General features: G+C 38.2%; 1 protein-coding gene across 17 annotated transcripts in view; it reads left to right on the top strand.

Moving 5' to 3' along the window:
- The window catches only part of MBD1 (methyl-CpG binding domain protein 1), a 60,892-nt gene that overhangs the window by 30,499 nt on the left and 17,513 nt on the right, over window positions 1-12,880 (top strand). For all 17 annotated transcript variants that reach the window (XM_070779050.1, XM_070779047.1, XM_070779044.1 and 14 more), the window contains 2 exons: window positions 6,152-6,455; window positions 8,640-8,858. In XM_070779050.1, the coding sequence (XP_070635151.1) occupies window positions 6,152-6,455; window positions 8,640-8,858 (523 nt within the window). The remainder of the gene's footprint in view (window positions 1-6,151; window positions 6,456-8,639; window positions 8,859-12,880) is intronic.

The raw sequence follows: 12,880 nt of genomic DNA, 5'->3' as shown, positions 1-12,880 counted from the left end.
GATGTAGCGTTAGGCTATTGACCTGACCACAGGTCACCTACTTTGGGTGATTCTGGATCGTTGATCTGTGACGATGCTGATGACTGAATGTCAGGAGCAGAGGATGTCAGTTGTTGGAGATCCTAAGCGGAATAAAGCTGGGTGGTGCAAAGTTTCATCACACTTTAGAACAATGTGCAATTGAAAATTTTTGAACTTTTATTTCTGGAGTTTTCCATTTAATGTTTTCAGAATACAGCTGGCCATGCTGCTGCTGCTGCTAAGTCGCTTCAGTCATGTCCGACTCTGTATGACCCCATAGACGCCAGCCCATCAGGCTCCCCCATCCCTGGGATTCTCCAGGCAAGAACACTGGAGTGGGTTGCCATTTCCTTCTCCAATGCAGGAAAGTGAAAAGTGAAAGGGAAGTTGCTCAGTCATGTCTGACTCTTCACGACCCCATGGACTGCAGCCTACCAGGCTCCTCCGTCCATGGGATTTTCCAGGCAAGAGTACTGGAGTGGGGTGCCATTGCCTTCTCCAACAGCTGACCATGGGTAACAGAAATTGTAGAAAGTGAAATGGTGGATAAGGGAGACTACCATAATTTACTTGAAAGCAAACCATTTTCAGTGTTTTTTAATGCAGTACTTCTAACAGAACTGCAATATAAATACAGTTTAAATTCATCATAAGAGTGAAAGGCCAGGATTAAATTTTGATCAAGGGATACTAAATTATGCCCCATTACTGCAAATATAATTGAAGCTTTAATGTATGTATAAAGCAAGATGAAATTATTCCTCTTCCTCTGCTTCCCCTTCCTCGTCCTTTTAGTATCCCATTGTATAAATATGCCACAGTTTATTCGTTCTCCAGGTTACAGGCATTTCATGTATCTCCAGTTTTGGATCCTTATGAATAAAGCTGCTGTGGAAATTCTTGTACATGTCTTCTGGCAGATAAGTACATTAATTTCTTTTAGTATATTTAGTGGCATACCTAGAATATTTGATAACTAGAATGGGTCATTTTTATTGTTCCAGGTCTTCTAAACAGCAAAATTACTTTCAGTAACAATAATGAAAGGAAATGAATAATAACAACAAGATAACCAGTGACTTTTAAAACTTTTTACTTGTAAATAATTATGTATTCATAGAAATTGCAAAGATAGTACAGAAATATATTATTACCCCATTTTTCCTTCAGTGGTTATAACACAATATCATACAAGGAAATTGACATTGGCATAATGTGTGTGTATAATTCTGTGCCATTTTATCATGTATGTAAATCCATCTAATACCCCACACAATCAAGATACAGAACTATTCCATCACCACATGGGTCTTCCTGTGCTTCCCTTTATAGTCACAGCTACCACTCTCACCATCATCTTCATAATTTCCTGATATTGTATATTTGAACTTGTACAGTATGTGATCTGTCAAAATTGGCCTTTTCAGTCAATGAATTGTCTTTGAAGTTCATCTAAATTGCTGCAGTATTAATAGTTTGTCATTTTTATTGCTGAGAGGTATTCCATTGTGTGGATGTATTTAAATTTCTGTAAACCATTAACTTATGTACATTTTGATTGTTTCTAGTTTTTATCTATTATGAATGAATCTAATATCAACATTTGTGTTCATATATTTGTGTGAACATAAGTTTTCCTTTCTCTCAGATAATTGCCATATGCTGGTCTTATATGTATGCTTAATTTTGTAAGAAACTAATAAATTATTTTCCAACATGGCTGTATGATTTTATAATTCTACTAGTAATGTATAAAAGATCAAGTTTTTTTCATATCTTTGCCAGCTTTTGATACTGTCATTATTAGGACAGAGGTGTGCAGTGATATTTCACTGTGGCCTTAATTGGCATTTCCTTAATGGGTTGTGATGTTGAACAACTTTTCATATGCTTATTTGCCATGTGTATATTCAATTTGGTGAAATGTATCTTCATGTCTTTTGCCCATTTTCTAATTGGATTAGCTGTTGAGTAGTAAGAATTCTTTATATATTCCAGATATGAGCCCTTTGTAGGATATATAGTTTTGAAATATTTTGTCCTGGCCTGTAGCTTATTTTTTTTTTTTTTTTAATCCTCTTAATGGGGTCTTTCACAGAGAAAAAATTTTTAATTTTGATGAAATCCAATATTTCGATTTTTCTTTTACAGATCATGCTTTCAAGTTCATTGTGAAAAAAATTTTTGTATCCCCTCCTCTTGTATTGCCCCTTCCCACTTGCCTCTCTCCAGTGGTAACTACTAGTTTGATTTCTGTATCCATGAGTCTGCTTCTTTTTTGTTATATTCACTAGCTTGTTGTATTTTCTAGATTCCACATATAAGTGATAACATACAGTATTTCTCTTTCTCTGACTTATTTTACTTAGCATAATACCCTCCAAGTCCATCCATTTTGCTGCAGATGGCAAAATTTTATTCTTTTTTATGGCTGAGTAGTCTGTTGTCTGTATGTACCACATCTTCTTTATCCATTCATCTGTTAATGGACACTTGCGTTGCTTTCATATCTTGACAATTATAAATAATGCTGCTATCATTGTGGTTCATGTGTCTTTTTGAATTAGTGTTTTTAGCTTTTAGATTTTTTTTGTTGTTGTTTGTTTTTTTCTGATATGTACACAGGTGTGTAATTGTTGGGTCATATGATAGTTTTATTTTAGTTTTTTGAGAAGCGTTCATACTGTCTTCCACCATGGCTGCATAACATCCTTGCCAACTTTGTTATTTGTGTTCTTTTTCATGATAGCCATTTGGACAAGCAAGTGCAACTGGAATCTCATTGTGGTTTTTTTCCTTTTCCTCTTGGTCACACTGTGTCCCTGACCAGGGATTGAAACCAGGCTCTTGGCAGTGAAAACATGATGTCCTAACCACTGGACTCCAGGGAGTTCTCTCACTGTGGTTTTGATTTGCATTTCCCTGATGATACGCTAATCATCTTTTCATGTGCCTGTTGGCTATTTGCATGTCCTCTTTGGAAAAATGTCTTCAGTTCCTCTGTCCATTTAAAAAATTTTTTTTAATTGAGTTGTATAGGTTGTTTTTATATGTTGGATATTAACCCCTTATCAGTCATGTCATTTGCAAATGTTTTCTCTATTCAGTAGCTTGTCCCTTCATTTTGTCAGTGGATACCTGTGCTACCCAATATTGCTCTGTGCCTTCATTTCCTCATCTGCAAATTGAGGATAAAATAATAGTAATAATGAGCTTACAATAGTGTTTGCTGCAATATTGGTTGTTATGAAGATTGTAAGAGTTCAGACATGTAAACTGCTTAGAACAGTGCCTGGCAAATAATAGGCACTTAATAACTATTGTTAATAATATTATTACTCCTGGCTTTGTGACTTGGAAAGAAATTTTGGCTCCCTGAGATTTGATTTCTTTAACTCTGAAATGGGGATAATACTTGCTTATAAGGTCCTTATGAGGATGAAATAAGATTTTATATGTAAAAGTACCATGTAAAGCACCGACAAAAAGTTTTCCTCTTATCAGTAATTATTATCATTAAAATAGGTATTCTATTTGTTACTTTTTAGCTCAGCTCATTTTAATTTTTGTGGCTAGCTAATTTATATGATATAGTTACATATAATAACCTCATATAATTTATAAATAATATTGTGGGTGCTTAGAATTTTTTTTACTGAGAGACATGCATAATCAAAAAAGTTTGAAGACCTACTGATCTGAAAAAATGAATATGATATGAGCTCTTTCATATGGTGTCACTTCTGGCCTTCTTGGTAGCATGTATCATCAACTAACTGCCTTAAGAATGTTTTTGTACTCTGGTTTTATATTAAGGAAGGAATTACCTTAAAAAAATCATTAGCAATAAACAGAAAGAGTGACAGAAACCATGTTCATTGCAACATTGTAATAAAAGTCAGAAGTAACCTTTATGTTCATCAAACAGGGGAATGTTTAAGTAAACTGTGATGTATTTATAGACTCTAGTCTCTACTATGCAGCTTATTAAACTATAATAAAGTTTTGAAGTTAGAAAATATTTTAAAGAATATTTCATGAGAAAACACTCCCAATAAAATGATAGGTGGAAAAATTAAAATACAGGAGATATAGATATGCAGAAAGACCCCAATTCTAGTAAAAAGATGCATACATAGGAAAGAAATATATATTAACATACTAATAGTGTCTATCTCTTAATAGTTGGACTAGCATTATTTATGGAGAAGGCAATGGCACCCCACTCCAGTACTCTTGCCTGGAAAATCCCATGGATGGAGGACCCTGGTGGGCCACAGTCCATGGGGTCGCTAAGAGTCGGACACGACTGAGCGACTTCACTTTCATGCATTGGAGAAGGAAATGGCAACCCACTCCAGTGTTCTTGCCTGGAGAATCCCAGGGATGGGGGAGCCTGGTGGGCTGCCGTCTATGGGGTCACACAGAGTCGGACACGACTGAAGCGACTTAGCAGCAGCAGCAGCAGCAGCAGCATTATTTATAGTATCTTTCATAATTTTATTTTCTAGTTTTTCTGCAATGAGCATGTATTGGTTTTATACTTAGGAAGAAAGAGTTTATTTTATTTTAAATAAAAATTTTAAATATAAGCCATATTTCTTCTTATTCTTAGGTTTTAGATTTCCATTAATTGAATAGCTTTGTTAGAATATGAATCATGGGATTGAGAAGGACTTTAGTAAGTTATCATGGCCAAATCTGAGAATTTCACAGGTGAATTCTAGACAGATGAATTTTTTTTTTTCAGTGTTAAAGTGTGTGGTTTTTTTTTTTTTTGTAACCTAGTAACTTCAGCTTCTGTTATCTATTGCACCTTCCACAGAATGTGGATAGCTGGTATGTTGCTAATCAGTATAATTATGTATCAGTTAAACCAACAATTATTTATTGGCCATTGGGTAAGTAGTATGGGTCATATGTTCCTGAAATATATCCTGAGTCCCAGCTCTCACAGAGATTCATTTTGAGGAGTGAGACTAATCCTCATCAAATGGTAAACAATACTCAGCTGCATCTGATAAATGTCATTTTGTGTGATATTGGCCACCCTTGGGTAATAAGAGTTTAGACCTCATCCTTTCTTTCAGTCTTAGCAATTCAAATTTCTTTAAAATTCTTTGTTGAACTCATTCTCCAGACTATAGCTTCTTTGTGTAGAATTTGATTTAGAAGACAGGAAGAATTGATGTTTTTTTTTTTTTTTAAAAAGCCTTCCCATCAAATGTTCTCTCAAACTTGTCTAAATGTCAGAACCACATGAGGCACTCTTAAAAAAATGCAGATGGGACTTATCCCCTGATATTCTGGTTTAACAAGTCTGATCTGGAGGAAAGGAAGAGTGGAGTTTAGAAAATATAGCTGAATAATTCTACAGTACAGTCAGTGTTGAATTTTACAGCTCTTATATTAAAAATGGGCTCAATGAAGAACATCTGAAGAAAGCTGAAGAAAGAATAAGGTGTAAAGACTTACTGAAATAACATTTCCTCTTGAATGGTGACATAAACCTAGTTGCCGAAAGGCGAGAACAGGACTGTTTTCTCAACTCTAACGGTAAGCCCTTTAGTGGACATGTGTCCTGCCCTGCCTGGAATCCAGAGGCAATAGGGAAGCGTCACCGTGATCATGCAGACTCTATCCTTGGATCTCTTCTTGGGTGTACACGCAGGGTCTCTTTCTACCAAAGCCTTAACCTAACTGTAATGTTGCAGGGACGTGTTCCTCTTCTGTTTCCTCTGTAGTAATCACAGTAATTACCATTCACTCAGCTCCTATTATCTACCAGGTATTTACATCCATTTATCTCTGAACCTTAGCAGAACCTTAAAAGACAGTTCTTTTACAGATATAAAAATAAGCTCAGATGGATCAAGTTTGTGACCCAAGGTCACACAGGAAACGTCAGAACTAGGATTCAGAGGCTGCTCCGCTTGACTACAGGGCCTGGATTTTGTCTGTGGCATCCTGGTGTCTTCCTCCTTGCTGCTCCCCCATGTGTATCCGCACTCAGATGGCCTACATCCAGTTCTTTAACTTTCTCACTTCAGTATCTGACAGTGCAGATTTGTGCCTAAAGAGAGCAATGTCTTATGAAAGGCTCGATTTCTTTTTTAAATTGCCCTTTCAGGGAACGCTGCCAGGAGCTCCGCGCTGAGCTGTTTTGTATCCATCAGAAGGCTGTGTGTGAGGAGCGTAAAGCTCAAATAGCGTTTAACGAGGAGCTGAAAAGGCAGAAGGTGGTGGAAGAACAGATGTTCTCAAAGCTCTGGGAGGAAGACCGCCTGGCCAAAGAGAGGCGAGAGGCTAAGGAGGAGAGGAGGCAGAAGGAGCTCGTGGAGAACACGCGCCTGGGGCTAAATGCCCAGGTCACCAGCATCCAGGCGCAAAGGCAGGCGGCACAGCGGCTGAAGGAGGAAGAGGCACTACTTGTGGTGGGTCTTTTTCAGACGCCTGTGGTGGAATGGTGAACTCAGTGGGTAAATACCTGTTTGCAGGCCTGCTTAAGAAAAGGAGAATTTTATTCAAGCCAAACCAAGGATTATAATACGGGAGACAGACTCTCAGAAGCTCTGCGAGTTGCTCTGCCTGTTAGTGGTTGAAGGCACATTCATATATATACCTTTTCAAGTCAAAGGGTCATACATCAAAATGACACACTGGTATTTTACATAAAGTTCATCGAATATAAATAGTCCAGATAAGCACATAGAAAGCAACCAGTAAGTCACCATGACCTCTTACAGAATTCGGAAAGAATACTAACCTAAGAAGTTCCATTACTAGTGTCAGAAGAAAGGAAATAAAAATTGATCTTTACGGTGAAGAAGGCATTCCCATCTTCGAGGAAGTCTGGTTAGTGTGTAATGAAGATGCATATTTCACTGTAAAGAGGGAGGGAGGAGGCCCAAACTGGCAGAGAGAATTTTATGTTTAAATTTTCTTGTTTATCCTAAAAATATAAATTTTCTTTTATCACTATCCTCAACCCTAACCCCTAGCAGCCACTAATAGGTTCTTTAACACTATTTTTTTGTAATTTATATGTTATATAAATTCCACCCTTTTAATGTTATAATAATAACGTGTTATAACAATACTGTTATATTAAATAATAATAATATGAGCATTTTCAAATGCACAGAAGTGGAGAGTCCCATGAGCCCTTGTGTACCAATCTCACAGTTTCAACAGCTGTTATATTTTGATATATTGATTTCCTGTATTCTACCCCTTCCATTATTGACTTACAATTTGTCCCACATGTGTCATTTCCCCTTTAAATACATTCTTGTTGTTGAGTATGTATCTCAACAACAATATAACTAAGGAGTTTTCTTATACATTTCAAACCTAAAAAAATTAATAATAATTCATTGTTATCATCTAAAATCAGTATCAAATTTCCACTATTGTCTGTTATTTGACATTTAAATTGGGATCCAAACATTGCTGTCCTGTCATAAGTCTTTTTGAAAGAGTGCCTGTTTATCATTCAAATCTGGGCATATTTGAGATTAGAAGGGGTGTAGTTAGTTCAGTGCCTCAGCATAACAGTGTAAAATCAGAACTAACCTGGGGAAACTGAGACAGTAGACTACTTGTAGGTTTCTTAGTCTTGAACAATTCTCTCCTATTTCCATCTCTATCTGTTTCATAGTTTGAGTTGGATGATTGCTGCTTCCTGTAGTCAATCTTACTTTTTAAAAAATGTGACCTGCTATACCACTGGCTTTTATGTTTGATGTCCACTGTTTTGCCTTAAATACTGCAGAGCATTTTCACTTATATTAGCTCATTTGACTTTCACAATTCAGTGTGGATTTACTGCTCATGGCATTAATGGAAAAGCCTAGCATATAACTCTCTTCTCACCAGCCAGAAATCATGGTATTTATGGCTGTTGTGAGTCTCAGATCAAGTCAGCTGGGACTTGTATCTCTCCTCACTATAACTGTGTCATCTCCTGTCCCAGCTGGGAAAGGACTTATCCTTCCAGGAGAGTTCAAATGCCTTTGGTGGGAGGATTAATGCCTCAATTTATACCATACCCAGATTTTCTACCAAACTCCCAACACCCAGCAGCATTGGTGCCCCAGTTAAAACTGCTTGATTGGTAAGCCAGCCAGAAGGGTCAGATAGATAAGAAAATGAGAGGAATGGGGAGTACTTTTAAAGAACAAAATGCTTAATTTACTTTTGTATATTTGACTGATGTGCACATTTCCATTCTTAGACTCTAATTGCTGGTTAATAGTGTATCCAAATCTAGATATACAGATACGCATGGAGGACTAAAGTCTGGAAGGTCAACACGCCAAAATGTTGAGAATGGTAGTAGGTGAATGATTACCAAGAATAAGTGATTTATCGTTATACTTTTCTGCATTTTGAACTCCATACTATTTATTGCTTTATGATCACACACAGCAATTTCACAAAGCCTTATTGTTGATTCAGCAATGAAAAGTCAAGTTTTATGTCTCATAATCCCTTTACACCCAGGAGTGTGTGCTTTCCAAGAAACCCTTTATTCTCACCTCTTAAATGAAATGCATTAACTTTTTTTTTTTGTCCAACTGTATTGATGCATTATCTTCATTATTATTCCACCTTAGGAAAATGAAAATGCACAGGTGAAACTTGAGAATGAACAGGATAAGCTAAAGAAACAGAAGACAAAACAGGAAATAAGGGCTGCTTTGCAAAAAGCCCTCCAAGAGAAGATGGAGCGTATGCAGCAGGAATACAGAGAAGAGCAGGATTTGAACATGAAGCTCATGCAAAATGCCCTTCAAAGTTTACAGGAGGAGACTGATAAAAAGAAGCAAAAAAAAGTAAGACGCTTACTCAATGCCTATTATGTGCTGGAGAGGTTCCTTGTTGAGCTGTCAGTCTTATGGGAGTCAGCCATGTGTAGAATAAACCATAACACTGCTTCTGTAAGTGTGGTCCATGAACCACAGCATGAGTGTCATCTAGAAGGATGTTAGAAATTCATCGGCTCCAGAATCAGAATCCCCAAATTCAGGTCTATGGCAGGGACAAGAAGCCTGTCTTTTAACAAGGTCTCCCAGGTGATTCTGATGCTCGGTCTGTTTTGAGAACTCCTACTGTATAGCTTTGGAGAAGGCAATGGCACCCCACTCCAGTACTCTTGCCTGGAAAATCCCATGGATGGAGGACCCTGGTGGGCCACAGTCCATGGGGTCGCTAAGAGTTGGGCATGATTGAGCAACTTCACTTTCACATTTCACTTTCATGCATTGGAGAAGGAAATGGCAACCCACTCCAGTGTTCTTGCCTGGAGAATCCCAGGGACTGGGGAGCCTGGTGGGCTGCCGTCTATGGGGTCGCACAGAGTCGGACACAACTGAAGCGACTTAGCAGCAGCAGCAGCACTCTATAGCTTGGTGTTAGTACTGTGATAGCAGGATGGCGTCACAGGAAGTAGAGTGACTAAGTATGTCCAGAAACTGGGGAGACTTCACTGAAGAAGGGGCGTTCAAGCTGGACTTTGAAGGAAGTCTAGTTTTGACAGCAAAGAGAGTAGAGAAAATCACTCCAATATTTATTTAGTTGTTCCTTTGAAATTTATATTGAACTCTTTAGGGTGTTGTATTTTTCCTAAAGGTATTACGATTTGTTTTGTTTTGTTTCAGTTGACTTTACTTTTCAGGGAAGTTTTAGGTTCACAGCAAAAGTGAGCAACAGGTACAGAAATTTCCCATATGCTCCTGCCCCAACACATGCATTGCCTTCCCCATTCACAACATTCTCCACCAGAGTGGTACATTTGTTACAATCGATGAGCCTACACATCATTATCGCCTAAATTTCATAGTTTATAATAGTAGGGTCCACTCTTTGGTGTTGTGTATCTATAGGTTTGGGCAAATGTGTGATGACGTGTATCTACCTTGAGAGTATCATACAGAGTAATTTCAGTAGCCTAGAAATCCTCTGTGCTCCCCATGTTCTTCCCCCTTTCTACCCCAAATCCTTGGAAATCTGATATTTTTGCTGTCTCCATAGTTTTGCCTTTTCCAGATGGTCATATCTTTGGAATTACATAGTTTATAGGTTTTTCATGTTTTCTTTCACTAACTAATATGCTTCTAAGTTCCCTCCATATCTTTTCATAGCTTCATAGCTCTTCTATCACTGAATATATTCCATTGTGGGGATGTACTACAGTATATTTATCCATTTACCTTCTGAAGGACATCCTTGATTGTTTTGGTGATTATGAATAAAGTTGGGCTTCCCAGGTGGCACTAGTGATAAAGAATCCACCTACCAATGTAAGAGACTTAAGAGATGCAGGTTTGATCCCTGGGTCAAGAAGATCCTCTGGAGGAGGGCATCGCAACCCACTCCAGTATTCTTTCCTGGAGAATCTCATGGACGAGGAGCCTGGCAGGCTGTAGTTCATGGAGTTGCAAAGAGTTGGACACGACTGAGTGACTTAGCACAGCACAGCACATGAAAAAGTTGCTATTCACATTCTTATGCAGATTTTGTGTGCACATAAGTTTTCAAACTCATTTGGGTAAACAACATGAGCATGTTTGCTGAAGCATGTAAGAGATGTGTAGTTTTATAATTGCCAAACTGTCTTCCTAAGTGTCTATACTCTTTTGCATTCCCACCAGTAATGAATGAGAGCGCCTGTTGCTCAGCATCCTGGTCAGTATTTGGTGTTGTCAGTTTTCTAGATTTGGGCTGTTCCAATAGGTGTGTATTGGTGTCTCATTACTGTTTAATTTTAATTTCCCTGATGTCATGTGATATGGAGCATTAAGGGTTCCAAACCCAGTTCCAGTGTGTGAGGTAGACTTCAGGCAATACTCAGACAAGAGCTGGGTATCCTATCAGTTCAGTCGCTCAGTTGGGTCCAACCCTTTGCGACCCCATGGACTGCAGCACACCAGGCTTCCCTGTCCTTCACCAGCTCCCAGAGTTTACTCAAACTCATGTCCATTGAGTAGGTATTGCCATCCAACCATCTCATCCTCTGTCATCCCCTTCTCCTCCCACCTTCAATCTTTCCCAGCATCAGGGTCTTTTCTAATGAGTCAGTTCTTCACATCAGGTGGCCAAAGTGTTGGAGTTTCAGCTTCAGCATCTGTCCTTCCAATGAATATTCAGGGTGGATTTCCTTTAGGATTGACTGGTTTGATCTCTTTGCTCTCCAAGGGACTCTCAAGAGTCTTCTCCACAGTTCAAAAGCATCAATTCTTCAGCGCTCAGCCTTCTTTATGGTACAACTCTCATATCCATAGGGTGTCCTATAACTCAGCTCAGTTCTGGTGTTGTCGACCCAAAGGTAGCATCAGATTCCACAGTACAAGGAGCAGTTCTATAAAACTGCCCCCCACCTCAGATGCCGGTTTTGAGCCTAGATAGTTACCTGTGCTTCTTACCACCTGGCTACAAACTGAAAGTTCAGGTGATCACTCTCCAACTCAGGATGCCAACTACAAATCCAGGTTCTTCCCTGACAGACGCTGTAAATCAGAAGTTCCCGCAGACCCTCCTTTGTGTTCGATTAATTGGCTAGAACACCTGACAGAACTCAGGAAATCAGTTTTCTCACTGGATTAACCAGTTTATTACAAAAGATATTAAAGGATACAAATAAACAGCCAGATGAAGAGATATATAAGATGAGGAGGTCCTGAACAAAGGAGCTTCTGTCCTCATGGAGTTTGGGTCATGGCCTGGTGAAATCATTCTGGTTCCCCAACCTGAAGCTTTCTGAACCCTCTCTTTTGGGATTTTCATATAGGCTTCATTACATAGACATGATTGGTTAAGTCATTGCCATTGGGTGATTGATTCACTCTCCAAACTTCTCCTTGGCCCAGAGATCAGGGAACTGGGACTGAAAGTTTCAATGCAATAACCACGCAGTTGGTTCTCCTGGCAAACTTAGGTGTGATCCAGAAGTCACCTCATTAACATAACAAAAGACAACTTTATTGCTTTCATTACTTAGGAAATTCTAAGGATTTTAGGAGCTCTGCCAGAAACAAGGATAAAGATCAAATATATAATTTTTTAAGATGAATGGGTGTTGGATTCTGTCAAATGTTTTTCCTGTATTTATTGATATGATCATGTGGTTTTTCTTCTTTAGCTTGTTGATGTGATGAATTACATTAATTGATTTTTGAATATTGAACCAACCTTACTACCTAGGATAAATCTTACTTGGTCATGTTGTATAATTCTTTTTATACATTGTTGGATTCAATTTACTAATATTTTGTTGAGGATTTTTGCATCTATGTTCATGAGAAAGATAAGTATATAATTTTGTTTTTTCATAATATCTTTTTTCACTTTTGGTATTAGGGTAATTCTGGCTTCATAGGATGAGTTAGGAAATATTCCTTCTGCTTCCATTGTGAAAGAGGTTGTAGAGATTTGGTATAATCCCTTCCTTAAATGTTTGGTAGAATTCACCAGTGAACTCATCAGGGACCAATGCTTTCTGTTTCAGAAAGTTATTAATTATTAATTCAGTTTTTTAATAATAGATATAGGCCTATTCAGAGTGTCCTTTTCTTCTTGTGTGAATTTTGGCAGATTGTATCTTTCAAAGAATTGGTTCATTTTCTTTAGGATATCAAATTGTAGGCATAGAGTTGTTCATAGTATTTCTTATCCTTTTTAATGGCCACGGGGTTTGTCAATATAGTGCTGTCCATGCTTTCATTTCTGATCTTAATTTTTGTCCTCTCCTTGGCCTCTGTGGGCATTAAGAGCGGTGCTTGCCTGATCCAAAGCCAAAGTCTCCTCAGGCCAAGCAGGCCCCTGTAGGGCCAAACGCTGCCCCCATCAAAGCCTCCTC

The sequence above is a fragment of the Bos indicus genome, chromosome 24 (genome assembly GCF_029378745.1).
Source record: "Bos indicus isolate NIAB-ARS_2022 breed Sahiwal x Tharparkar chromosome 24, NIAB-ARS_B.indTharparkar_mat_pri_1.0, whole genome shotgun sequence".
Taxonomy (NCBI): domain Eukaryota; kingdom Metazoa; phylum Chordata; class Mammalia; order Artiodactyla; family Bovidae; genus Bos; species Bos indicus.
Note: the sequence above shows the minus strand (reverse complement) of the source record. Positions and strands in the feature narration are given on the sequence as shown.